The sequence below is a fragment of the Triticum urartu genome, chromosome 2A, assembly GCF_056163025.1.
Source record: "Triticum urartu cultivar PI428250 chromosome 2A, HENAU_Tu73, whole genome shotgun sequence".
Taxonomy (NCBI): domain Eukaryota; kingdom Viridiplantae; phylum Streptophyta; class Magnoliopsida; order Poales; family Poaceae; genus Triticum; species Triticum urartu.
In genome coordinates, this window is record NC_141874.1 from 66,607,602 (window position 1) to 66,635,194 (window position 27,593).

Sequence of the window (27,593 nt, forward strand, 5' to 3'; positions counted from 1 at the left end):
CTTACGGTGCTTGATCCTAGTGACGGAAAGGGAACCGACACGTATGTATCGTTCCACTAAGGATAAAAAGACGGGATCTATATCTATGCAATAGATAAACGGATCTTGTCTACATCATGTCATAGTTCTTATTGCATTACTCCATTTTTCCATTAACTTAATACACTAGATGCATGCTGGATAGCGGCCGATGTGTGGAGTAATAGTAGTAGATGCAGGCAGGAGTCGGTCTACTAATCTTGGACGTGATGCCTATGTAATGATCATTGCCTGGATATCGTCATTATTATTTGAGGTTCTATCAATTGCCCAACAGTAATTTGTCTACCCGCCGTTTGCTATCTTTCTCGAGAGAAGCCACTAGTGAAACCTACGGCCCTCAGGTCTTCTTCCTCATATATTTGCTTGCGATCTATTTTTCCTTTGCAAATTTTTATTCAGATCTATTAAACCAAAAATACAAAAATACTTTGCTGCACTTTATTCTATTTGCGATCTATTATTTCAATCTACTACAATTTTCTGGCATCGTTACCCGAAAGGGATTGACAACCCATTTAACACGTCGAGTTGCGAGGTGTTGTTATTTGTGTGCAGGTGATGTTTACGGTGTGTTGCTTGGTTCTCCTACTGATTCAATAACCTTGGTTTCTTCACTGAGGGAAATACCTACCATCGCTGTGCTGCATCATCCCATCCTCTTTGAGGAAATACCGACGTAGTCCTAGCAGACATGAGCTTTTCTGGCGCTATAGTCAGAGAGCAATCAAAAAGATTTCTGGCACCGTTGCCGGGGAGGATCTTCTTCATAACCAGGTTCCTAATCACAAATCTCATCTCCTTCCAATTTACATTATTTGCCATTTGCCTCTCGTTTTCCTCTTCCCCACTTCACAAAAATTTGCCATTTTATTCGCCCCTCCTTTTCTGATCACCGTTTTCTCGCCATGTCTGATCTCAAAAGAGCTAGGGTTTTCTCCCTAGTCTTAATGCTTTGGATAGCCCCTCTGTCCTCTCTAAGCTCATAAACAATGATGTTATGGAAGGATCTACCGGGATTGTTAAGGAAAATCTTAACCACTGTGATGAATATGATCCCGAATTTTTTCGTTATTTACTTGATGAATCTTTGAAAGATGCTTCGGATAGGTTGTTGAGAATTCGAGCTAGCTATGTGCCCCAATATCAGATAGAGATATACTTGAAAAGTTTTTATGATGGTTTACCTTCTTCCTTCAAGCAAGTTTTAGATTCTATATTTGAAAACGGTTTTCTTGAAGGGGATGTTGTTGATACTTATGAAAAGATGAAAGCCATATTTTGGCACCTAAAGGAGAAAATGTTGAATCAACTACTCTTATGCGCTTTTATCAAAATGAAATAATTAAAGAGATGAAGGTTAGTTTAGATACGAATTTTCGTAACTTGCTTAATCTTTCCTCCGCTATCAATGGCCATGTGCTTTCACAAGATAGAAAATTAAATGCCATTGATAGAAAATTTTCTCTTTTATTTCCAAGGAACAAAGATGACAGAACTTAAATCCTTGCTTTATGCCTAGCTAAGGGCGTAAAACTATAGCGCTTGTTGGGAGGCAACCCAATGAATAAATTTTTTTTTCTTTTTGCTTTCAATTCTTGTGTGTTAGCACAATTATGCTACTGTTATGATTGTGTTTTTTGTGTTTTAGTTTTTGTTTGTGCCCAGTAAAGCCTTTAGGATCTTCTTGGGTGATAGTTGTTTGATCTTGCTGAAAAAACAGAAACTTTTACGCTCACGAAATTAATTTTCATCTTTTACCAGAGAGCGATAAAATACCCATTCCACTTGCAGTAGATCAATATACAAATTTATCAGGTCTTCCTAATTTTTCAGAATTTTTGGAGTTACAGAAGTATTCGAAATAGTCAGATTTCTACAGACTGTTCTATTTTGACAGATTCTATTTTCTTTGTGTTGTGTGCTTATTTTGATGGCTCTATGGTTTTCTTTGATGAGTTTTTGACATAGAAAATTTGGAATACAGTAGATATAATACAAAAAATATGAAATGTTTGATACAACACTTATAGTAGTGGTTTATTATTCTTATACTAACGGATCTCACGAAGATTTTGTTGAGTTTTGTGTGATTGAAGTTTTCAAGTTTTGGCTTATCTTACGATGGATGAAGGAAGGATGGAAGAGCCTAAACTTGGGGATGCCCCAGCATCCCAAGCTAATATCCAAGAATTAGCAACCAACTAAGCTTGGGGATGCCCCCGAGTGGCATCCCCGGTTTTTTCCAACAACTATCGGTATTTTACTCGAGACTATATTTTTATTCGTCACATGATATGTGTTTTGCTTGGATCGTCTTGTATGATATGAGTCTTTGCTTGTTTTATTTTGTGTTTTAAGTCATCAATCCTTGCTGGAGACACCTATTTGAGAGAGCCAAAATTATGTCATGACTTGTTAGAATTGCTCCATATGCTTCACTTAAATCTTTTATGAGCTAGAACTTGCTCTAGTGCTTCACTTATATCTTTTTGAGCACGGTGTGCTTAGTATTTTTGAAGAAATGCTCTATTGCTTCAGTTAGATTTATTTGAGAGTTAGTAAAATTTTGAAGAAATTCTCTCTTGCTTCACTTAAATTATTTTGAAAGAAAGAAATAGTATGCTCATGATCTTCACTTATATTTGTTTGAGCTTATGAAAAGCAACACATTTAAATTAGTCCCAAAGTGATAGATATCCAAGAAGGATAAAGAAAAGAAAAATGTCATGAAGATCACTGGACAAAATAAACTTGATTCTTAGTAATAGTTTTGAGATATGATTATGTGATATGTGAGTTATGTTGATGAGTAATCATGCTCTAGTAGGAATATTGGTGTTAAGGTTTATGATTCCCGAAGCATGCACATATAGTCTCTTGTTATGCTATGATGTTGGAGCATGATTTATTTTTGATTGTCTTCCTTATGAGTGGCGGTCGGGGACGGCGTGCTTGGATCGGAATTCTCTCCTCTTCAGCGCCTACCACTACTAGGAAAAGACCTACTAGTGGCACACCAGTTTTGCCTACTAATGGCGCACCATGTGGTGCGCCATTAGTATACCATTCGGTGCTCCACTGGTATTCCCTCCAGGTGCGCCACTAATAACCTTATAGGTGCGCCACTAGTAATAAAGGAAGGTGCGCCACTAATAAGGGCTTAAATGTGCCACTAGTAATGTATTTGGAAAACAAAAAAATCTAAATTTACAGAAAACAACCTATAAGGAAAAATAATTTAAAAACAATAAATGAAATAGAATCATAATTTTTATTATAGTAAGAATATTACAATGTCTTTGCAAGTTTCCAATAAAAGGAACATTGCAAGGAAATAAAAGAAAATCCTAAAACTAATCTTCTAGTAATCTTTTCTTCTTTTTCTTCACTTTATCCCTGCAAAATGTAACAAAATAAACAGAAACACAAACAAACTATTTATAACATGTCAATACTGTCATTTTTTATGCAGAACTAGATATGAGCATATATTTCCAGAATTACATGGTGTGAATATTGTATGAGTAAGATTATAATGGAAATGAATTTTGATAGGAGCCCACTTTCGACGAGTATTTATCTGACAGAGCTAAATAATCAGGGCATTTACCTTTTGACAATATTATTATACTATACTACCAGTATACTACTCCACTTGGATTTTTTAGATGAGCAGATCTGAGATAGACATTTGTTCAAGTGGCTATAGGTAGGCTTGAATAATTCTCATCGGTTCAAGTGGCTACAGGTAGTCGCACAGCTGGAATATAGACTACTAGTACTATTTGAAAAGAAAATAAGAGTAAATCTGAATGTACTAGTCACATCCGATCACATTGAGTTAGAAAGAAAATTCATCAGGAAACAGATGGCCGGTGACTTACCTCCAGACGTTGAGGATCTCGTTGTGCCCGGCGAAGACGTTGCGGAGCGCGTCGTGGACGGACTGCTCACAGCGATAGCTGCCGCAGATGAACTCGTTGTCCTACAGGTAGTCCAGCAGCCAGGAATTAAAGATAGGATGGCTAGAACTGAAAGAACTAACATCTTAGAAAGCAACAGGAGATAATTCATATATGCAAAATACATATGAAGTGGTCTTCACCAAATTTGTTGAAAAATGAACGAAATGTTTTAGCAGTACCAATGATACATGTCAAATTAATTGTTCCTTTCATGACAATGTAAAAGTAGTACTTGCATGCCAATGAAGACTTGCTAGTGTCAGATTCTATGAGGTTCAGGACTTGTGTAATTGTGCCAAGTTCACTTGTAATGCCATTATTCATGATCTGAACTTTATCCTCCACAAAATAAAATAACAGTTGATCCATGCGAATGATACTTAATTTTGAAGCTACTGTTAATTTATAAAATGAATATAAAGTGACTTTATAAATTCAGAAACAGAAAATCCAGTTAGGCTACTGTTAACTGAATTTTGGAGTGTGTACTTAACAAAGGCTTCATTTGAATGTATAGTCAAATTAAAAAATGTGTTCATGGGGCAGCAGCACTAATAACTGAAAGAAAAAGGTGCAGAAAAAAGCTACTGAAAAACAATACCAGAAGTAGTGCAGACGTTGTTGAGGCGCTGACTAAACCATTGATAGTACTACCACTATTCTTTTTTGCGTCCATTAGCGTGATAGTGAGGTTACAACCCTGCCATCGACGACGACGACGACTAGGTTGCTGCTGCTGCTGTCCCAGAAATAGAGACAGAGGGAGATCCATTCAAGCTAAAACCGTTGGAAATAAGAAGACTGCTATTGCAAAACTATTCTCTACAGATATGTGTGAGATATCTCAGGTAATTTTTTTAAGAAACAAACGCAACAGTGTAGACCCTGCTTAACTCCGTTGTTTATTTGTTTTGCTTGAGCTGCGTGCAGGAAAGAGAGCTCCCTTTGAATGCAACACATATAGCTTGAAACGGAAAAACCTATATGCATCGCTCTGCACAAGTATTTCAAAGACACACGACGCAATTCATTTATCGTGGCAATGCTTACTGGAAGTCTGATGCAGCCGACGTACTAAAACTAAGCTGCACTATCCAGGGGTTACAAGATTTGGTGTATATATAGTCATAATAGCACGTGGAATTCTTCCATGGCTGCTTAGTGTCTGCACTATGTGCAGAACAGGACCAGATTCTTGGACTGAATTTCATGGATTTTATATTATTCACATCTGCCAAAATGAAACCTGGTAGTGGTAGATACACGATTTCAGGTGCTGGACTCAGTTGAATTTACTTCCCCCTTCCCTGCTATGGAGTGCGAGCTACACAGGATGAGGATCATCAATTAACTGTCTACTGCACTTGTTGCAATTGGATCATAAGACCAGAAATAAATCATCTATCAACTGAAACCTTCATTCCCCCCTTCAAAAATACCAAGCGACCAACTGTGGAGCTCGGCTACGGCAGACGGGCAGAGGGATTTCTACGCCATACACGGGATCGGGACTGGGGGTACGGAAGGATCCACGGGCAAGAGCCCTGGTTCTGCCTTGAGCTCCCTTTCTCCCTAGGGCATCGTCGTACTGATGCAAGGGGTGAATCGGGGCGGAGCGGAGAGGGCGTACCTGACTGGTGGGCAGATGAATCGGAGCTTCCCGATCGGGTCGCGCGACATGGATGACCTTTGGTGCCGGCGGCATGGATGACCTTCATCCGCGCGATGGGCTCCTCCAGCTCCAGAATCTGAAGAACCAAATCCGCCCTCTAGATCAGACAACACATCCCCACCCACATCGCAGTTGAGGAGGAGGATGAAGGAGGGCACGGAGTACCTGGAGGTAGCGGCCCATGAGGTCCCACTGGTTGCCGCGGTTGCCGGTGTCCGCGCGCACCTTCTGCGTGATGAGCGAGGACAGCCGATCCAGCACCTCCTCGTACTCCCCCGCCGCCGCACCACCTGCACATCAATCCCCACCCCGCCGCACGAATGAGGCAGCCATCAGTACAGTACCCAGCCCAACACGCACCACTAGTGTCACTCCACGAAGCTAGCAAGCCCCGATCGGGTCGCGTCGCTCACCTGCGTGCTCCATGGTGCGGGGGACGAGGAGGACTCCATGGCGCGGGGGAGGAAGCGGCGGGTGCGGGAGGAGGCGAGCGGCGAGGAGAGGAGTAGGCGGCAGCGGAGGCTGGCGGCGGCGACGAGAGGGGGGTGAGGCATGGGCGGCGGGGGAAGATGCGGCCGGGGCTTCCCGATCTAGATCGAAGTCGAGGGAGGTGGGTGGGTGTGTCAGGAGGAAGGGGAGGGGAGAGAACGTGACTAGAGGGAGGGAATAAGGGGTGATAGCAATGGCGCACTGGTAGGGATGCGCCATACGTATAGATAGCAATGGCGCATCTCTTACCGGTGCGTCATTACTAGTTAAAACTAGTGATACGCACTATCCCCTGATGCGTCATTAGTATTTTTGAAAAAAAAATTACTAGTGGCGCATCGTGGATGTGATGCGCCATTAGTATTTGGACATTAATGGCGCACCAACACATGGTGCGCCATTAGTATATAATAGTGGCGCACCACATGTGTGGTGTGTCATTACTGTACATATTATCTATAGCCCTTTTCCTAATAGTGTATTTGGGGTCATTGGAGATTGCCTCCTCCATCGCCCACAACATCATCCGCAGTGGCCCCACCGCCCCACCATCTGGAGACAGGCGGGTGTCTTCTTCTTCTGTGAGCATCCGAAATCCTTGCGCCGTCGCCGCCTTCAGATCTTCCCTCTTCGGGAACCACGAGAGGATCTCCCTCATCTTCTCCATCTTCCCTTCGTCTCCCTCTGCAATCACCGTCATCTCCGCCTCGAGCGATCTCTTCCAGGACGCCATCGAAACCCAAAGCCATATGAGCGAACGTGGAAGAGGAAGGGGATTTTTGCCTCTCTGCATCTGTGGGAATGGTGGATGACGTCTCCACCCCACTTCCCGCATTTATGTCACAGTCGACATAGCGGTTCGCCTTCTCCTCTCCCTCGACCCCCGCGCCGCATCTCTCCCTGCACTGTTTCCCGCCCACAAGCGCCACATGGCAGGAGAACGAGATCTGCATACCTTCCTTGATCTCCTCCCCCAGCCGCACCGCTCTCGCGTCGCCGCAGCCGCCCCGGTCGTTGATCAGTAGCAGACGATGGGCACGAACTCGCCGGGCTATTGTCCCTCGCCAGAAGACCAGAAGGGCCGGCGTGTGGAGGTCGGAAACCAGATGCGCCGCCCATCTCTGATCGCCAGGAGGAGTCGCCATCTCCTAACTATATCGCTTGTATGCTTCCTACACCCCATGTACCACAGTATTCTATTCCCTCCGATCCTAAATATAAGTCTTTTTAGAGATTTTAATAAGAGACTACATACGAAGCAAAATGAATGAACCTACACTCTAAACTATGTCTACATACATCCGTATGTAGTCTATAGTAAAACCTCTAAAAAGACTTATATTTAGAAACGGAGGAAGTAGCCGTCATGGCAGCATTAGTTCGGCAGCTATTCTGCCCGGTGGCAAAGAAAGTCCGGCAGCTATTCGTCTGAAAAGGGCACCCTATTCCTGCAAAGTCTTGTGGATTTTGATTCCTAGCTGCTAAGCTATCCTCTGGTGGTTAAGTCTGGCATCACAACCTTCCTCTGTGCATATACCTCCGCCTCAAGGCACCAACAGTCTTATTCCTTTTCAACATCGACGCATCGCCCCAACTTGCATTGCATGCGCGCGCTGATAGCTGACTCCTCGTCCTCGACCATATCCAGTGCTGTTGCATCCACGCGAAACTTCGCGCACATTCAGCTTCTGACATATACAATCTAGCCTAGATGCATGTCCCAGTTCGACGTAGCCACCAGGATCTGCAAGATATGGCCTTGTAGTCCGACTGTCCTGTGGCTAGGAGTACTACCATAGGCGTCTGTAGTCGTAGACAATTGATTAATTAGCAGCTAGTACATGCCACTAATCGATCGATGCTGCGTGGGAGTGATCACTAGCGACCCAGCGAGTGGCCACCGCTGTTCATGCGTAGATCATCAAATTACTGTTCCCCGATCTCGCTTTGCTGAGTGGTAACACGTCCAGTAACCACCGAATCTTTCTTCTTCCCCGTGCGGGCCTGGTGGAGGCGATCGACGTACTCAGTAAACTCCGGTACGTCTTCACTCGTGCGCTCTTTGCGCAGACAAACATTTCCCGCCGGTGCCCGCCGGCGCAACCAAGATCGGACAATATCATGTGCATTGTCGTCGTGTGCCTACGCGGATCACATATATGTTATACATGCATGCATCATGCATCAACCACAAAAGTTGCACTAGTAGCGCACAAGTAAAAGAGATCGTGCATGCATAAACTAGATGCTTTCACTAGCACAATGTCCGTAAGTACGAGTATTGCCTAGAAGCACTGAAGTTTAATCTTTCATTTGTCATCCCAATTGTCAACTTGATTGCCTGCGGTCTTACCGGGAGTTTCGATTGGGTCCACGTGTTGCGCGGCCGGAGCGGCGGCGGTGCGTGCGAATGGCGCTGAGGTGGATTCACTGCACCCGATCCAAAGGCGTCGGCGTATCTCCCCGCTAATTCGCCGCGGTGACCGCGCTTTAGCCCACCGCGGCTGCCTTTTCCACCGGGCATTGTCCACCAAAAGCAAAAGGTGGCATTGCACGCACGGGAATCATCCGAGTGCGTTCGCGTGCGTGCGCCCATAAAAATCCATGCACGCACGCTCATTGACGAAACGGTGTGGTCGATCGACCAGCTAGCCGTTGCTTTCCTTGACGCGCGCGCACACCCCAGGGCTAGTGAGGTAGCCGTAGCTCCGGCAATGGCCGGTCTCACCGTGCGACAGCAGTGGCTTGTGGCCCTCCTCGTCGGCCTCCTCGCCGCGGTCCAGGTGGCTGACGGGGCGCCGTGGTTCTGGCCGCCGGGAGGGGACGACCCCGGCGGCTGCCTGAGCTGGCGGGTGATGGTGGAGGCCAACAACGCCAAGTACTGGCGCGCGGTGCCGGCGCCCTGCGTCGGCTACGTCTGGGCCTACATGTCCTGGGGCCAGTACGGCCGGGATGTGAGCAGCGCGACGGACCAGATCGCCGCCTACGCCAGCCAGACCCCCGCCGCCGGCGACGGTCTCGACGCCTGGGTCCTCGACATCGACGACACCTGCCTCTCCAACCTGCCCTACTACCAGGCCAAGCAGTTCGGGTACGTGACGGTGACGTACACAACCATGCATGTAGTGATTGGTTGTGCTGTGGCGTCTGATCTGGCATGCATGCAGGGCTTACGATCCGACGGCGTTCAAGGCGTGGGCGAGCAGAGGGACGTGCCCGGGGATTCCGGCGATGGTGAGGCTGTTCTGGACGCTCAAAGGGGGAGGCTTCAGGGTTTTTCTTCTCTCCGGGAGAGACGAGGAGGCTCTCGGCGCGTCCACGGCCGCCAACCTCGCCGCAGCCGGTTTCGCCGGGTACGACCGACTCATCTTGAGGTACGTACGACTAGTTCTTTTTAGGGTTACGTACGACTAGCTAGGCTGATCGAATCGGCCCAGCCAACCACTGCTCACCAAATGGTCACTTACCCACGGTCCATACCTTTGATTCTCAAAAAAAAAGGTCCATACAGGCTGAACAGAAAACACTATTTTTTTTTTGGAAATGATTCCTTTCGACCGACCGATCTTATGCGAGCGTCCACCCACTCCATGCCCGGTGGATGGGCTCTGTCATACGGTCCGGAGTCAACCCTTCATGTCCACGTTATCCAACTGGTCCATTATTTCAGAAAAAGGTTTTGCTACTAGTCCCTTGTTGCAAACCGACCAAGGGCTAGAGCCCTGCAATGGCTAAATCCCGCAATCTGACCTGCTCCCTCCGTCTGGTGAAAAGTGTATGTTTGGCTTCAAAATTTGTCCATAAAAGAGTGTACTTCTATCTTTTCAATGCACTTTAAAATAGAAAAAAATATTTCTCTCTCATCACACGGTAATCAAGACCAATAGCAATCTACACATGGTCTTCTTAGTTTTTACATGCACTTAGCTCATTGGGGGTTGGGTAATTAAAGATGGGAGAGATGGTGTCTTGCACATTTCCAATGCATAATTTACTTAACTTCATAATTTATCCTAAAATTTCTAGATGTACACTCTTCAGCGGACAGAGGGAGTATGTTGCAAAATAAATCCCGCAACACGACCTATGTTGCAAAAATATTCTGTAACACGACTCATGTTGCAAAAACAAATCTAGCAACACAATCTATGTTGCAAAAAAAACCGCAACATAACCTCTCTGTCTCGGCAACAAGATATCTCTTGCAAACTACAATTGTCAGATTCGATGGCTTGCTACGGGGCGGATCTAAAATAGCAGTCCTTATTTTTTTTCGGCAACACTCGAACAGAACACCATCTTTGACCAGTTTCATGCACGATTTTGTACTAAAGCCATACCATGAAAAGTTGTGAAAAAGAGCGGAGTTACAAGTCACACTATCTTAAGACACGTTCGCCCCGCAACCGCAAAAAAGAAAAGAAAAAAGACACGTTGGGTCGTATGTCACACATATCGTACTGACACGGACCGTGCTGTTGGCTCCTTCCTCTCATGGCCATGGACTTGGTACATAGTACTTCCTTCGTCCTAAAATTCTTGTCTTAGATTTGTCTAGATACGAATGTATTTAACACTAAAACGTAACTAGATATATCTGTATTTAGACAAATCTAAAACAAAAAATTTAGAAGTGACAGCACGCACAAAAACAAAAAAGATCAGGAAGGATATATTCTTCCAGTAGCAACTAGGAACTGAGCTAACTTCCAACCGCACAGTATATAATAGTCGTCCCTATTCTATGTATACGTGCACATTCTACGTTCCACTGAATCCTTGGACAGCGAGCTGACGTGAACTTGGTGAGACGCGACAGATACTTTGCCGTCCACATGTATCATTGCTCGGTATAGACATGCGCGTACGGACTGATTGGCACCGTGTTTTGTCCGGTGGACGGATGTTGACGGTGCGGTGTGTGTGTGCATGCAGGAGCGCGGCGTACCGGGGGCAGAGCTCGGTGGTGTTCAAGTCGGCGGAGCGCCGGCGGCTGGTGGAGGAGGGGTACCGGATCCGCGGCAACGTCGGCGACCAGTGGAGCGACCTGCAGGGCGACTGCGCCGGCGACCGCGTCTTCAAAGTGCCCAACCCCATGTACTTCGTCCCCTGACCGCCCGAACAATGTACTACTAGTATGTAACATGTAAATAACGTGACGGCGAAGCACCGCTATATATATGGGGTGGCCGTGTATCCCCGCCCCAGGTGGGGTTTGGACTCTAGCTGCCGCCGCGCGCATCACCCGCACCGGCGTATACAATCATATCTTCTTCCTTCCCAACGATTCCCATTCCCTCCCGCGCACAGATACAGATAGAGAGCTTTACTAGAGAGCGTGGAGGTGGATGGGGTGGCGACAGGCACGGTCGTGCTTTTCTGAGAGGCACGCACGTGCCTTTCGGAAAATTTTCTTCCGCGAGAGGTATAATTGTGCTTTCGCGAAAGGTACGGCCATGTCTCTGTTGGAAAGAAAAAAAACGTGCTCTCGGTTCTATTTTTTCGTTCGGTTTTTATTCTTTTTTTGTGAAAAAAAAGTTCATCAAAATTTGTCAACATGGATCTAGTTTTGAAGATCTCAACGCGAGGAATCCAATGGTGAAAACGGCGAGTTCGTGCTTTTTAGGCTGGCCATGTCTTTGTTCGTATTAGCGTTGGGCCAGCGAGTTCGTGCAACATTTTTCTTCGGCGCTGCTGACTCATCGACTCGTGTGGTGCATCAGCCGGGTATATTAGTTGTTGTAGGTACCCCTAAAAAAGGGGTTGTACGTACAATTTTCTTAACGTCTGGTTTCTATCTGTTGTGACTAGTTTTCTTTTCATTTCCTACTTAAGTTTTGTTATTTTATTTTTTGATTCCATGAATTATAACCAATTAACATCAATTTAGAGAGAGAGAAATAAAAAATGCGTTCGTGTATTTTTATAACGATTCATCATGTATTTGAGAAAAATATCAAGCAACTAGAAAACTTTTAATATTAGTTAAAAATATTCCTCGTGCAATATTTTCTTTCCTGGGTTGGGTTAGGCCGAGCATTGGTTTACTCGTGTTTTTGTATTTTCACTATCATTCAAAAATTGACAATGGTACAACTAACAAAATAAGATGCCCATCATATATAATTGCACATAAGGTGCAGACATGCAACTAGGTTGTTGTGGCATGTTTAAAAAAATCCAAACACCTTTTTCAGAGAAAAATAACAAAAAGCAAAACACAAAAATAAAAATAAAGAGCAGTAAATGGAAAAGAAAATTAAACAAAGTTAATAATAGGGTGTGCATACGACACAACCGATTGAGACTTAATTAAATCTTATCCAGCCGACATCTGAACGAATTCAATTGATGTTGGAGGCAACACTTGTAGTTGTGGGCCTACTGGCAGACATGCAACTACCTCTTTTCCACGACAAAATGTCCCAGAGTTGCGGTTAGGGGAGACACTTGTAGTTGCATGCTACTGGCAGAGATGCAACTGACACCCCCCCCCTCAACAAAACACCATAAAAGTTTGTAGTCATGTTAAAGACATGCAATTGCGGTTGGGGAAACACTTGCAGTTGCATCCCTGGTGGCAGATTTGCAACTGCCTCCTCCCACGACAATACACCACAGAGTTGAAATTGCGTTTAAGACATATAGTTGCGATTAGGCAACACTTGCAGTTGTAGGCCTAGTGGCAGACATTCAATTGTCCGTCCACAAAAACACCATCGAGCTGTAGTTGGAGCAACACTTTTTTTAGTTGGAGCAACACTTGCAGTTGTGTTCCTATTGGCGGGCATGCAACTGTTGCTCCCTCGAGAAAACACCACAAAGTTGCAGACCCATTGAAGAGATGCAGTTGCACTTGAGAAGACACTTACAGTTGCATGTCTAGTGGCACACATGCAATTGCCCCATTCCCTAAGAAAACATCACTGAGTTATAGTCGACTTAAAGACATGTAATAGCAGTCAGGGCGATAAATGCAGTTGCATGCCTAGTGACAGAGTTGCAACTAGCCCTCCTGACAAAAATACCACAGAGTTATACTCACGTTGGAGACATGTCGTTGGAGTCAAGGGTGACACTTGCAGCTGAATGCCTAGCAGCGGACATGCAACTACCCCCTTACCCGACAAAAACATCAGAGTTGCAGTCGAATTGAAGACATGCAGTTGCAATCGGGAACAACATTTGTAGCTGAATGCCTAGTAGCAGACATGCAACTGCCACCTTACCCAACAGAAAACATTATAGTTACAGTCGAATTGAAGACATGCAGTTGCAATCAGGAATGACACTTGGAGTTGCATGCCTAGTGACATACATGCAACTGTTCTTCCCGACAAAATACGACCGAGTTGCAGCCGAGAGGCGACACATGCAGTTGTTTGCCTGGTGGTAGGCATGGAACTGTCCCTTCCCGACAAAACACCACGTTGTTGCATTCCCATTGAAATACATGCAATTGAAGTCGAAGCGACACTTGTAGTTGTGTATTAGCAGTAGACATGCAACTGACCCCTCCACCCAACAAAACAACACCAAGTTGTAGTCACATTGAAGACATGCAATTGCAGTCGTTGGTGGCACTTGGAGTTGCGTATTGGTAGCAAACATGTAATTGTTGCCCTCCCACCGAGTTGCAGCCGAGGGGTGACACATGCAGTTGTGTGCCTAGCGGTAGACATGGAACCGTCCCTTCCCGACAAAACACCACAGAGTTGCATTCCCATTGAAAGACATTCAATTGCAGTCGAAGTGACACTTGCAGTTGCGAATTGGCGGTAGACATGCAACTGACCCCTCCACCCGACAAAACACCACCAAGTTGCAGTCACGTTGAAGACATGCAATTGCAGTCGTTGGTGGCACTTGGAGTTGCGTATTGGTACCAAACATGCATCCCACCGATAAAACATCACTAAGTAGCAGTCACATTGAATACATACAATTGCAGTCCGAGGCGACACTTGCAATTGCATGTTGATGGTAGACATGCAAGTGCCTCCTTTAGACAAAGACCACCAAGTTACAGTCAAGTTGAAGACATGCCATTGTAGTCGTGGCCGACACTTGCCGTTGCGTGTTGGTGGCAAACATGCAACTGCCTCTTCTCCAAAAAAACACAACCAAGTTGTAGTCACATTGAAGACGTGAAGATGCAGTAGCTAGCGACACTTGCAGTTGTGTGCCTGGTGGCATACATGAAACTGCACACACTTATAGTATTTTTTTTTGCAAAGAGCCCACAATTACAATCATGTAAAATTAAGAAATAGAAAAACAAGCAATATCTTTCAAATAAAAGGCTCATGTGTATTGCATGCATGCAGATGGGACATGTGTGTATAACAAAAACATTTATAAAAAGAAGAAAATTTATACAAAAATGTTCGTATAATTTTATAAGTATTAGTGTATTTACTAAAAAATAGAAAATTAAGAAATAGAAAATTTTAGGAGAATAAAAATATTTGTACAAAAAATATTCATGTACTTCGTATTTTAAAAAAATGCGCTTTAAAAGAAGGAATAAAAAAATTTACAACTGGCAAAAAATGAACGAGGCCATTTTGTCTCCCTAAAACATAACAACGCACGAAAAGAGAAAAAGGTAAGTTCACCACCGGCATCCACCGCTGCACCATAAAAAAAGTGAAATTGAAATGAAAAGAGAAAGAAACAAGTCACAGGAAAGACGCAGAAAAAGGCCCCCGCAGACTCCACATCCCGGTGCAACCCGTAGCCCGCGAACAAAAAAGAGCCCAAACAATGAAAATGCACAGAAAAAGAAAAACGGGATGACGCATACGTTAACAGGCCGAAACGAGACAAACTCACTCCCAACGTGAATTTGAAGCAAGTAAGGATCCGACGGTTGACGTGTTGACTGAGACTTCGTGAAGTCTTAATCAACTAAGATTTAGTAGCTCCCTCAAAAAGTAGTCTTACTAAGTCTTAGTCGACTGATCCATAAGATCTTATATTGAGATCCTTACAAAAAAAAATTTCTTCCATGTTACTCACTCCGTTCCAAATTTTTTGTCTTAAATTTGTCTAGATACATCAATTTGTCTAAATACAAATGTATCAAGTCATGTTTTAGTATTAAATACATTTGTATCTAGACAAATTTAAGACAAGAATTTTGAGACGGGAGGAGTATGTCATTTAACCGACTGAGACCTAGCCAAAAGAAAAAAGCCAAGTTACTCCTTACCAGTCACTCTATCTTAAGGCACGTTCGGTCGCATGTCACATGTACGTACTGACGCAAACCGGCCGTGCTGTTGGCGTCTTCCTCTCATGGCCACAGACCTGGTGGTACATCGTACTACTGTACGAGAAATTCGCGTGGTAGTGACAGCACGCACAAACACACACAAAAATCAGGAGGATATATTCTTCCAGGAGCAACTAGAATTAACTAACTTCCAACTAGCCGTACACATTATATACGTGCACATTCTCCGTTCCACTGAATCCATGGATAGCGAGCTGACGTGAAGCTCCTGAACCGCGACAACCCTCTGCTTGCCGTCCTGAATTCTGATGTCCCCATGCACGTACGGACCGATTGGCACCGTGTGTTTTGTCCTGATGAGAGTAAGCCGATGGCGGTGTGTGTGCATGCAGGAGCGCGGCGTACCGGGGGCGGAGCTCGGTGGTGTTCAAGTCGGCGGAGCGCCGGCGGCGGAGGGGTACCGGATCCGCGGCAACGTCGGCGACCAGTGGAGCGACCTCCAGGGCGACTGCGCCGGCGACCGCGTCTTCAAGGTGCCCAACCCCATGTACTTCGTCCCCTGACCGACCCAACAATGTATAATAACATGTAAATAACGTGACGACGACCGGCGCCGCACAGCTATATGTGTATTCCCGGCCAAGATTAAAGGTGGGGTTTGGACACTAGCTTGCCGCCGCGTCGTCACCCGCACCGCACCGCACCGGCATACACAATCATATACTCATTCCCTCCCGCTCACAGCACAGATAGATAGATAGATAGAGAGAGAGAGAGAGAGAGAGCTTTACTAGAGTCTAGAGGGTGAGGATGGGGGTGGCGCCGGCGGTGGGCGTGGCGGCGAGCCTGTGCTGCGTAGGGGCGTGCGCCCTGGCGCTCTACCTCTACCGCATCCTCTGGCTGGCGCCGGAGAGGGTCCGCCGCGCGCTGAGGAGGCAGGGGGTCCGCGGGCCGCCGCCGTCCTTTCCCTACGGCAACCTCGCCGACATGAGGCAGGCCGCCGCCGCCGCCAAACGGACACGCGACGCCGGCGACGTCGTGCACGACTACCGCTCCGCCGTGTTTCCCTTCTACGAGAAGTGGAGGAACGAGTACGGTACGTGCGTGCGTGGTGCAAAGATATGTCCTCTCTCTCTCACACTCTCTCTCTCTCTCTCTCGATCTCTCCATTGATCTCGTACGCGCAGCCATGGATTATGATTAGCTCGGTTGTTCGTTGCTGATTGAAAGTTTGATTCGATCGAACAGTACTACGCGGTTAGGTATCAACTGCACCGATGTGTGGCCAGCTTCTTCTTCTTTCCATTTCCCTTTTCCGCGTGAGTGGATATATAATCCTTGTTGGTTTGGTAGCGTCTTTCGAAGGCGTGCAAAACTGACGCAAAAATGTAGAGAAATGAACCAGGTGACGAACGGATACTTGGATAGACCGACCTTCCGTTCCATTTTAGACGCTCTAGTTTTCACCTTCCTTGCATCATGAAAGAGAGAGAGAGAGAGAGAAAAAAAATACCTAGCAGGATATCTCATGTCTTTAATCGAAGAAGAAAAATTTATATATCATCTCCAGCTGATCGATGGGCATCGATCAGTGATGTAATATATGCTTGGTGCTTTGCTTTGTTGATTAACCACCACAGTAGCTAGCTAGCTATAAAGGCAATAATGGAGACGATCGAATCGCAACAAAAACTATGTCCACAATTGGGTGTTGCGTGCGCTTTCTGCCTGCCGGAAATGGCAATACGTTCTAGAGAAGAAACAATAATTGAGGTAGGAGTGGTGGCTGTTGTAGCTAGGTATATGCTTCATCATGTCTCTACAGGGATAGCAATCCGTTCCATCAGGGTAAAGCACTAACTGAAAATTCAATACCATACCACACATAGTGCGCGAATACTTGCACCTACAGAAATTCAATGTTAACTATGAGAATCACTTGTATTTTTTGGATTTTTTCTCTAGAAAGAGCATCTTCAACAAGAGCACAAAAGTTTCGCGCCCTAAAATAGTTTTAGCGTGCCACTGTAGCACTTTTAACGCGTCGGACCCAACAATGGTTTATCAGATGCCCAAAAACACGCGCCCAAAAAAACTCGTAATATAAATTGTGAAGCGCACGCAGTCCGGCGTCTCAAATTTGCAGCATGCGGTAGCGTTTTTTAGCGCGCGCACAATCCTTTTTGCGCGCGCATTATTTTACAGCTTCTGCTGAAGCTGTCCGGCCCCACAAAAACCCGAATTTTAACGCGCGAAGCAGATTTTGGGCGCCTGTTGGAGATGCTCTAAAGGGCAATTTTATTAACTAAATGTAGTATCAAGAGGATATAAAGCATCATCGGCAACATCTGGTGTCTGCATAGTTAGGCTGCACACAGCCACAAACCAGAGTCTGGTAGAAATAAAGTCGACATAACAACAATAGAGGTCCATCATTGACCTAGCTTTACTGAGCGATGAAATACACACATATTCCGAACGTTGGGTCGTGCAGCAATGCGACGCATGCATCGCATGTTGTCATGTGATTGGATAGCACAATAGCTATATGTAACTTGGCCGAATTTCCCCCGCAAAAAAATGGCCGAATTTATATACAGTTTGGTTATGTTGATTTTGATTTTGTGGGGGGAAGAAATGATTGAAGGGAAAAAAATGGAGGGAGGGAGAAGAAGAAAAGGACGGCCGTTAATCTTAACAGTCTAGAAATTGACTTCACAAAATAAATTTTCAGGCAACTCACATAACATATAGCCGGTCCCATCGACAGTGTTGTCGCGTGTCTGATCGGGATGTCCAGCATGCAATCAAAATTCTCAAGTCATTCGTTGATGGCCATGAGCCGACGAGTACTAGTAGAAGCCATCCATCGACGACCACAGATTCCCTTGACCAACATGGCTTGACGACGTGAGCCGATGAGGATGCCGTCCCCGTCCCCGTCTCTCGATACTCCGCAACCGCAAGCGACAAGGAGACGGGGCCGCTGCATGCCCGCCGGCGAAAAGCGCGGCGGAGGGCGGCTCGCGCCTTTCGCGCCGCTCCTTTGTCCCGACGCCGAAAGAGTCGGCCCGGCCGGCGCTGCACGACCGAGGATGCCAGGACTGATCGATCACGATCATGGACGGATACGGGAGCCGAGCCATACATGCGTGCACCGGCGAACAAGTTAGGCCCAAGGTTTTGATCTGCTGGATACTGATTTTTTTGCTCTGCTGTTTGTTTTCGCTAGGCCCGGTGTTCACCTACTCCGTGGGCAACATGGTGTTCCTGCACGCCAGCGACCCGGCCGTGGTCCGCGACGTGTGCCTCTCCGTCTCGCCCGACGAGCTCGGCAAGAGCTCCTACATGAAGGTCACGCACCACCCGCTCTTCGGCGACGGCATCCTCAAGTCCAACGGCGACGCCTGGGCACGCCAGCGGAAGCTCATCGCCCCCGAGTTCTTCCCCGAAAAGGTCAAGGTATGGTAACATATCATCACTTTACGTCCCACGCACTGCAAATGTCGATGTTCCAGTTCGTTTTTGACGGCAAAATGAACAGAATATCATCTGCTCGACTTCCGATTCCTAGGGTATGGTGGATCTTATGGTGGACTCGGCGCGGGCGCTGGTGCGGTCGTGGGAAGCCAGGGTGGCCGGGACCGACGGCGGCGTGTTGGAGCTTACGGTCGACGACGACTTGAGGGCCTACTCCGGGGACGTGATCTCCCGGACGTGCTTCGGGAGCAGCTACGTCAAGGGCAAGAGGATCTTCGCCATGATCAGGGAGCTCCAGAAGACGGTGTCCAGGCCGAACCTGCTCGCCGAGATGACCGGGTTCAGGTTCCTGCCCACGAGGAGCAACAGCGAGGCGTGGAGGCTCAACCGGCGCGTGCGGCGGCTCATACTGGACGTCGTGAGGGAGAGCGGCGAGGCGGACGGCGGGAACAACCTGCTCAACGCCATGCTCCGCAGCGGCCAGGCCGAGGCCGGCGTCGGCGTCGCGGCGGCCGAGGACTTCGTCGTCGATAACTGCAAGAACATATACTTCGCCGGGTACGAGACCACGGCCGTGACGGCGGCCTGGTGCATGATGCTCCTGGCGCTCCACCCGGAGTGGCAGCGCCGGGTGAGGGACGAGGCGAGGGAAGCCCTCGCCGGCGGCGCCGCGCCGGACTTGTCGTCGCTCCAGAAAATGAAGCAGCTGACGATGGTCATCCATGAGACTCTGCGGCTATACCCGGCGGGCTCGGTGGTGTCGCGCCAGGCGCTGCGGGAGCTCACCCTCGGCGGCGTGCGCGTGCCCGGAGGCGTCAACATCTACGTGCCGGTGTCGACGGTGCACCTGGACGCGGAGCTATGGGGCTCCGACGCGCGGGAGTTCGACCCGGAGCGGTTCGCGGCGAGGCCGCAGCTGCACTCGTACCTGCCGTTCGGCGCCGGGGCGCGCACCTGCCTCGGCCAGGGCTTCGCCATGGCCGAGCTCAAGGTGCTGCTCTCGCTCCTGCTCTTCAGGTTCGAGGCCGCTCTGTCGCCAGACTACCTACACTCGCCGGTGCTTAGGCTCACCGTGGAACCGGAGCACGGCGTGCGGCTCGTGCTGAGGAGCGTCCGCCCCGACGGCTCGTCTTAAGTGGGCCGGAAGTTGTAGACGTGGATGTTGATTGTTTGCCATTGCGGTGGTTCCTCAATAGAGATTGCAACCTTTCTCCCTCAAATAAACGTATAGAAGAAGAGGGGGCCTGCTACGCGTCGGCCGGCGGATCTTTTTAAAAGATCCGCCGTCTCGACAGTCGTTGGATCAGTGATCGATCGCTCTTTTCATAATTGCAACAAAGGTGGTGTTGCGGAATTCTTTTGCAACAGAGGCCTTTGTTGCAGAAACTTTTACAAAAGGTTGTATTGCAGAATTTTGTTTGCCTCATTTTTTTTGCAACATAGGTGCTGTTGCGGAAGGACTTTCGCAATAAGAATGATGTTGCAGAATTTTTTCGCCACGAGGATAGGGATTAGGGACGACAAGTTGTATTGCAGTTTTTTTTTCATCTTTGCTTTTTTGCAACATTGATGTTGTTGCGGAAGGAGTTTCGCAACAAAAATAATGTTGAAGAAGTTTTCCCTCGTGGTGATTGAGATTGGGGACCAATTGTTGACGAATGGTTAAGGTTGCTTTGTCCTGCGAGATGTTTCTAGATATTTATCACGTGTAGGTTTTGAGCACTATATGATAACTTTTGATCTAACGGCCACTCATCCAGCGGACGCGTGCGAGCAACCGGTCGGCTGAACCGAATCTTTTCCCACGTTTCAGAAATATTGAGGATGTAGCAAAATCCCGAGACTTTTCTGTGTGTGAGACGACACGTGGTTGGCTCTCGACGCGACAGACGGGAGGAGTAAAATCGGCTGGATGATTGTAATCATTTCCCATAGAAAGAAAGGGACAGTGCCAGTCGACTGAAATCTCAATTTGGATTAGTCGGGTCAGTTGAACATTGTGATCTCTGATCTAACGGCCGTCAAGTCATTTCCCATCTCCAAACGTTTTCTTCCTCTTGGCGCATCTTCTTCAACCTGGCATCATGGGCCACCAGCCGAACTGCCGGCCACCATCGCCCGCAGTGGGCGGCGCTCCGGTGCAGCCCCGCCACCCCGCCCTCTAGCCCTGACGCTGTTGGAGATTTTCCTCGGCAAACTTGTACCACCGTCGTGCTGCCGCCCGCATCCCACACCCTAAGATAGATTTTGGGATAGGCTCCGTGTACCGTTTTTTCTATTTTTCTTTATTTTTTCCTTCGGTCTTTTCTCTTTTTTATTTTTTATTATCTTTCTGTTCAATTTTCTGTTTTCTTACTTTTTTTTCTTTATCTCTTTTTTTCATTTCGACTATTTATTTCAATTTGCAATAATCTTTAAAATTCATAAATATTTTTTAAAATCATGAAATTGTTTAAACAGTTTTTAAAAATGTACGAACAATTTTTTGAATCTGTGAACATTATTTTTTAATTTTCAACATTTTCTGAATCATTACTTTTTTAAATTCACGATCAATTATTTTAATAATTTAAACATTTTTCGAATTCACAATTTTTTTAAAAAATCTTGTACATTTTATCAAATCATGAATTATTTTTAAAATTCTTGAACATTTTGTACAAATATATATAGCGGTGCGGCGCCTGTCGCCGTCACGTTATTTACATGTTACATTGTTCGGGCGGTCAAGGGACGAAGTACATGGGGTTGGGCACTTTGAAGACGCGGTCGCCGGCGCAGTCGCCCTGCAGGTCGCTCCACTGGTCGCCGACGTTGCCGCGGATCCGGTACCCCTCCTCCACCAGCCGCCGGCGCTCCGCCGACTTGAACACCACCGAGCTCTGCCCCCGGTACGCCGCGCTCCTGCATGCACACACACACCGCACCGTCAACATCCGTCCACCGGACAAAACACGGTGCCAATCAGTCCGTACGCGCATGTCTATACCGAGCAATGATACATGTGGACGGCAAAGTATCTGTCGCGTCTCACCAAGTTCACGTCAGCTCGCTGTCCAAGGATTCAGTGGAACGTAGAATGTGCACGTATACATAGAATAGGGACGACTATTATATACTGTGCGGTTGGAAGTTAGCTCAGTTCCTAGTTGCTACTGGAAGAATATATCCTTCCTGATCTTTTTTGTTTTTGTGCGTGCTGTCACTCGCACGTGAATTTTCTCGTACCATAGTACGATGTACCAAGTCCATGGCCATGAGAGGAAGGAGCCAACAGCACGGTCCGTGTCAGTACGTACGTACGTACTGTATGTGTGAGTGTGACGTACGATGCCTTAAGATGGTACAAAACACCCTTCGTTTCTTTTTAGTTTGCATATAAAATTTAATCAAAGTCCAACTTTATAATGTTTGACTAATTTTATAAGAAAATATACCAATATTTACAATATGAAATAAATATTGTTAGATGCGTCACAAATTAATTTCCATATACCATATGACCTTGGTATTATAGTTGTTGATATTTTTTTATATAAACTTGGTCAAGCTTTGTTTAGTTTGACTTTGAGTAAATTTTATATGCAAACTAAAAAAGAAATTGAGGAAGTATGACTTGTAACTCCGGTCTTTTTTTCTCAACTTGGGCATAGATGGATCAAAAAGGGGCCTGAAACAGGTCAAAGACATATAGTGTTCTGTTCCAGGAAAAAAAGATGCGGTTAGGTCTCAATCCACTGAAAGTGACATAACATGGGTGTGGCTAAGTCAAGTGATATAACATGTAAAAAATAAATAAAAATTGCATGGATCTCAATGTTTCTCACGAATATAACATCGATTGAGACATAATCAAGTCTCAATCGACTAAGATTTAGCAATACTGAAAAGAATACTAGTTCTTTTAGGCAAAAAAAATAAAGTAAAAAAATACTAGTTTTTGAGGGGTGGTAAAAGAAAAATACTAGTGTTGTCTGTTCCGAAGTGTATGGGCCGTGTGTGAGCAGTCTGGACCATTCTGTAAACTCTGTTGGCCTGGGTCGAGATGCTAGGCTGGTTCGAATGTACACCCTAGGTAGTCGTACACTTTGCTAAAAAAAGGTAGTTGTACACTTTGCTAAAAAAATAGTCGTACATAAGGACATGTATAATGATTGATAAGATATTCTTATCTTAAATTTTACATGTAATTTAAAGATAATAAAAAAACGTATACAATGGGTCATTTCTTAGCCTTATCTTCAATAACTAATAATTTCTAAAAACATGAGAGCATCTGCAACAGGCACGCCGAACTAGCGCCGCGCCGCAAAATTCCCCGTTTTAGCGCGCGCGCAACCGGAATAGTTGCTCCAGCGGGCGCGTGAAAACAGCGCGCGCGGTATACGTAGCCCAGCGCGAGGCCGAAACTCAATCGCGCGCCGCTTATTTGCTGCGCCCGCTCCCGCGCGCTGGACTCTCGCGCGCTCGCGCGCTCGCTCGCACCTCCCACCCTCCATCCAGCCGCGCCGCCGCCGCCGACCACGCCACCCGGCGACCGTTCCGGCGCTTCCCCGGCCTATCCCCGCCCCGTGCGCGCTTTCTCCGGCCCCCCTCTGGTCCCGCCACCCCGCGCGCGCGCTGGTCCTCCGACGAACAGCGCCCGCGCGCTCGCTGCCGCTCGGCGCCCGCAAGGTGTTCGACAAAACGCCTAGAAGGTATGTATTGCTCAAAAGCCATGAATTTCGTGCATGTTGATTGTAGTTTTTTATTTATAGCATAGTATTCAACATTGTAGATGAGTTCGTCGTATGATTCTTCCGAAGAAGAATTTGATATGGAAGAGGAGGAGGATCTTGCAATGATCCTAGCTATGCATATTAATAAAAAAACCAAAGCACGGGGGTTCGGTTATGGGTCGGCAGAAAATTGGGAGGGATAGGATCGATTCTCACAACAGATTGATCAGGCATTATTTTGCAGAGAATCCCACATACCCCGAGTCGTATTTTCGTCGCCGGTTTAGGATGAGCACCGAGTTGTTCAGGCGCATTGCAGAGAAACTAGCGAGCCATGACCGCTTTTTTCAGCAAAGGAGGAATGCCGCCGGAGAGCTCAGGCATAGCACGTTTCAGAAGGTGACAGACGCTTTGCATATGTTGGCATACGGTATACCGGCTGATCTAGTTGATGATCACTTGGCTATAGGTGAGAGCCAAGCCATCATGTGTGTCAAGCGCTTCGCAGTCGGAATTGTGCAAGTGTTTGGCGAGGAGTATTTGAGATCTCCCAACGCTGAAGACGTCGCAAGGCTTTTGGCGATGAACAAAGCTCGCGGCTTTCCTGACATGCTTGGCTCAATAGATTGTGTGCATTGGAGTTGGAAGAATTGTCCAAAGGCATGGGATGGGCAATTCCACAGCCAAAAAAAGGGTTCCACTATAATCCATGAAGCGGTGGCCGATCAAGAGACTTGGATTTGGCATGCATTCTTTGGAATGCCTGGATCTTTGAATGACATCAATGTTGTCAACCAGTCACAACTGATGAGTAAGATTGCAAATGGGGAGTTGCCACCGGTGCATTTTGTACCAAATGGCCGTACATACAACTATGGCTATTATCTAGCGGATGTCATCTATCCAAAGTGGCAAACCTTTGTCAAGCCGTTGAAAAAGCCAGAAGGTAAGAAAGAACTTGATTTCCACAATGCTCAGGCGGCGGCTAGAAAAGATGTGGAGAGAGCTTTGGGAATTTTGCAAGCCCAATTTGCTATTATGAGAGGACCGGTTAGATTTTGGGATCAGAAGATGCTTTGGTACATAATGCATGCTTGTATGATCATGCACAACATGATCATCGAGAATGAGCGTGGCCAAGATGTAGACTACTCTCAGTATGAGCTCTTGGGATATCCCGTGCGAGTGCGACGGAGGGCTGAAAGGGTGGCCCGTTTTGTTGCCTCCTATCATGCCATTCGACGTCCCGCAGCGCATAATGATCTTCAGAAGGATCACATTGAGAAGTGGTGGGCATGGAATGGACGACAAAGAGCATCATGATTTGTGCGTTTGTTATTGTATTGTTGAACTATTTGTTGTGTTTAATTGTACCATTTGTTGTATTGAACGACAAACTGTTTGTTTGAGTTGTAATAAACGAAATTGAACTATTTATTTTTGTTTGTTTTGATCTTTTTGCTTTTGTTTTTGAATGCATATGTTGTTTGTGCGAGTGTCGCGCGCGCTGCATTTTAGCGCGGTTGCTGGAGCCAGAGCTGCGCGCCGCGCCAAACTAGGCGATGGGCACGCGCTATAAGCTGTTTTTTGCGTGTGGCGCGTTCGGTGCCTGTTGGAGATGCTCTGATGAGACATATTATGTTAAGAGATTATCTCCTGTCTTTTTATGACTTCTCTCTTCTTCACCTCATCATCAATTCTACGTGTCACTTCTAAAATAGCACCATTGTACCTGCCCTAACTGGTGTCGTATCGTTCCTCAAGATGAGCCGGTCGTAGCCAGCAAACCCGGCAGCGGCGAGGTTGGCAGCCGTGGGCGCGCCGAGAGCCTCCTCGTCTCTCCCGGAGAGAAGAAAAACCCTGAAGCCTCCGGCTTTGAGCGCCCAGAAGAGCGTCACCATCGCCGGTATCCCCGGGCACGTCCCCCTGCTCGCCCACGCCTTGGACGCCGCCGGGTCGTACGCCCTGCATGCATGCGCAACCAAGCACCACAAAATATCCAGTCAGTAGTTCAGTGCATGCATGGTCTGCCGGGAAGCGTTGTGCACGTCACGCACCCGAACTGCTTGGCCTGGTAGTAGGGCAGGTTGGAGAGGCAGGTGTCGTCGATGTCGAGGACCCAGGCGTCGAGGCCGTCGCCGGCGGCGGGGGCCTGGCTGGCGTAGGCGGCGATCTGGTCGGCCGCGCTGCCCACGTCCCGGCCGTACTGGCCCCAGGACATGTAGGCCCAAACGTACCCGACGCAGGGCGCCGGCACCGCGCGGCAAAACTTGGCGTTGTTGGCCTCCACCATCACCCGCCAGCTCAGGCAGCCGCCCGGGGTCGTCCCCGCCCGGCGGCCAGAACCACGGCGCCCCGCCGCACACCTGGACCGCGGCGAGTGAACCGACGAGCAGGGCCACAAGCCACCGCCGCAGGTCGAGAGCGGCCATTGCTGGTAGCTCGGGGGTGTGCGTGCGCGTCAAGGAAAGCAGCGGCTAGCTAGCTGGTCGACCACGCCGTTTTGTCAATGAGCGTGCGTGCATGGAATTTTATGGGCGCACGCACGAACACGCACTGGGATTATTCCCGTGCGTGCAATGCCACCTTTCGCTTTTGGTGGACAATGCCCGGTGGGCTAAAGCGCGGTCACCGCGGCGAATTAGCGGGGAGATACGCCGACGCCTTTGGATCGGGTGCAGTGAATCCACCTCAGCGCCATTCGCACGCACCGCCGCCGCTCCGGCCGCGCAACACGTGGACCCAATCACAAACTCCGGGTAAGACCGCAGGCAATTAAGTTGACAATTGGGATGACAAATCAAAGGAGTTTAACCTCGGTGCTTCCAGGCAGTACAAACATTGAGCCAGCGAAAGCATCTACGTACTAGTTTATCTGTTTATGCATGCACGATCTCTTTGACTTGTGGGCGGCTGGTGCACTTTTGTGGTTCATTTTCAGAAAATGATTTTCTGAATGGTGCCACTTGGTTGATGCATGCATTGTAAACACATGTGTGATCCGCGTAGGCACACGACGACAATGCACATGATATTGTCTGATCTTGGTTGCGCCGGCGGGCACCGGCGGGAAATGTTTGTCTGCGCAAAGAGCGCACGAGTGAAGACGTACCGGAGTTTACTGAGTACGTCGATCGCCTCCACCAGGCCCGCACGGGGAAGAAGAAAGATTCGGTGGTTACTGGACGTGTTACCACTCAGCAAAGCGAGATCGGGGAACAGTAATTTGATGATCTACCCATGAACAGCGGCGGCCACTCGCTGGGTCACTTGCTAGTGATCACTCACCACACCGCGTCAATCAGTGGCATTGTGACGTCCGAATAATTAAGCTACAGTAACCCTCTCGTAATGATGCCACGTCACCTCGGTTACTGTTGTTAAGTCTCGCGTTAGCTCAAAACCGATTCGAAATTAAATTTCAAAATCAAGCAAATAATAAAAGTCTTTAAATATTTAAACTAAAATATTCGGATTGAACCAAATATTGTATAGGTAATTATGGTGGAGAAACCAAACTTTGTTAAAATGTTTAAAGGATCTAAGATAATTAAAATAGTTAAAACTATTAAATAAATGCCTATTGAATTTTATAAATATTAAACTATTTTTTGGGTTGAGCATTAATGTGGCAGTAGTATGATTATAAGTCCAACTTTAGGTGCTAGTGTTCATTTTTATAAAATTGACATAAATAGGAACTTAAAATAAAATAGCAATAAAATAGAAAACAAAAGGAAAGACAAAAGAAAATGAAAACAAAACTAATCTACTGGGCCATATGGCCCATTAGCTAAAACGCCCAGCAAGCCCACCTGACCCCTCCATTGGTCGCTCCCTCCCTTCCAGTTCCTCTGCACCGTGTCGCTACAGGGGCGAGGTCGACCCTGACCAGTTCGTCGGCGTCACCGCGGGGAGGTTAAGGCCTCTAGCGCCCCCGCCTCCATGATCCCCTCTCCCACTCGCCCACTCGCCTCCCAGATCCGCTT

At 47.2% G+C, this 27,593-nt stretch overlaps 3 protein-coding genes and 1 pseudogene across 10 annotated transcripts; 2 read left to right on the plus strand and 2 right to left on the minus strand.

Annotated features, from left to right (window-relative positions):
* Window positions 1–3,294: 3,294 nt before the first annotated feature.
* LOC125535632 (folylpolyglutamate synthase) lies at window positions 3,295–6,365 on the minus strand. 8 transcript variants are annotated; one of them, XM_048698695.2, is made up of 6 exons: window positions 6,093–6,365; window positions 5,845–5,969; window positions 5,638–5,755; window positions 4,609–4,743; window positions 3,927–4,027; window positions 3,295–3,438 (listed from the first exon to the last, which is right to left on the minus strand). In XM_048698695.2, the coding sequence occupies exons 3-6, from the start codon at window positions 5,710–5,712 to the stop codon at window positions 3,396–3,398; spliced, it is 354 nt and encodes a 117-aa protein (XP_048554652.2). In that variant the 5' UTR covers window positions 5,713–5,755; window positions 5,845–5,969; window positions 6,093–6,365; the 3' UTR covers window positions 3,295–3,395. The 8 variants fall into 8 exon arrangements, with proteins under 8 accessions (XP_048554652.2, XP_048554651.2, XP_087399236.1 ...); XM_048698694.2 differs by having other exon boundaries at window positions 4,609–4,746; window positions 6,093–6,362; XM_087543110.1 differs by having other exon boundaries at window positions 4,609–5,755; window positions 6,093–6,363.
* Window positions 6,366–8,803: 2,438 nt separating this feature from the next.
* LOC125540977 (acid phosphatase 1-like) lies at window positions 8,804–11,724 on the plus strand. Its single transcript, XM_048704488.2, has 3 exons — window positions 8,804–9,259; window positions 9,336–9,542; window positions 11,104–11,724. The coding sequence occupies exons 1-3, from the start codon at window positions 8,883–8,885 to the stop codon at window positions 11,279–11,281; spliced, it is 762 nt and encodes a 253-aa protein (XP_048560445.1). The 5' UTR covers window positions 8,804–8,882; the 3' UTR covers window positions 11,282–11,724.
* A 4,344-nt stretch (window positions 11,725–16,068) lies between these two features.
* On the plus strand, window positions 16,069–20,312 carry LOC125535633 (cytochrome P450 714B1). Its single transcript, XM_048698700.2, has 3 exons — window positions 16,069–16,502; window positions 18,639–18,868; window positions 18,981–20,312. The coding sequence occupies exons 1-3, from the start codon at window positions 16,217–16,219 to the stop codon at window positions 20,019–20,021; spliced, it is 1,557 nt and encodes a 518-aa protein (XP_048554657.1). The 5' UTR covers window positions 16,069–16,216; the 3' UTR covers window positions 20,022–20,312.
* A 1,300-nt stretch (window positions 20,313–21,612) lies between these two features.
* Window positions 21,613–26,036, minus strand: LOC125534976 (acid phosphatase 1-like; annotated as a pseudogene).
* Window positions 26,037–27,593: the final 1,557 nt, after the last annotated feature.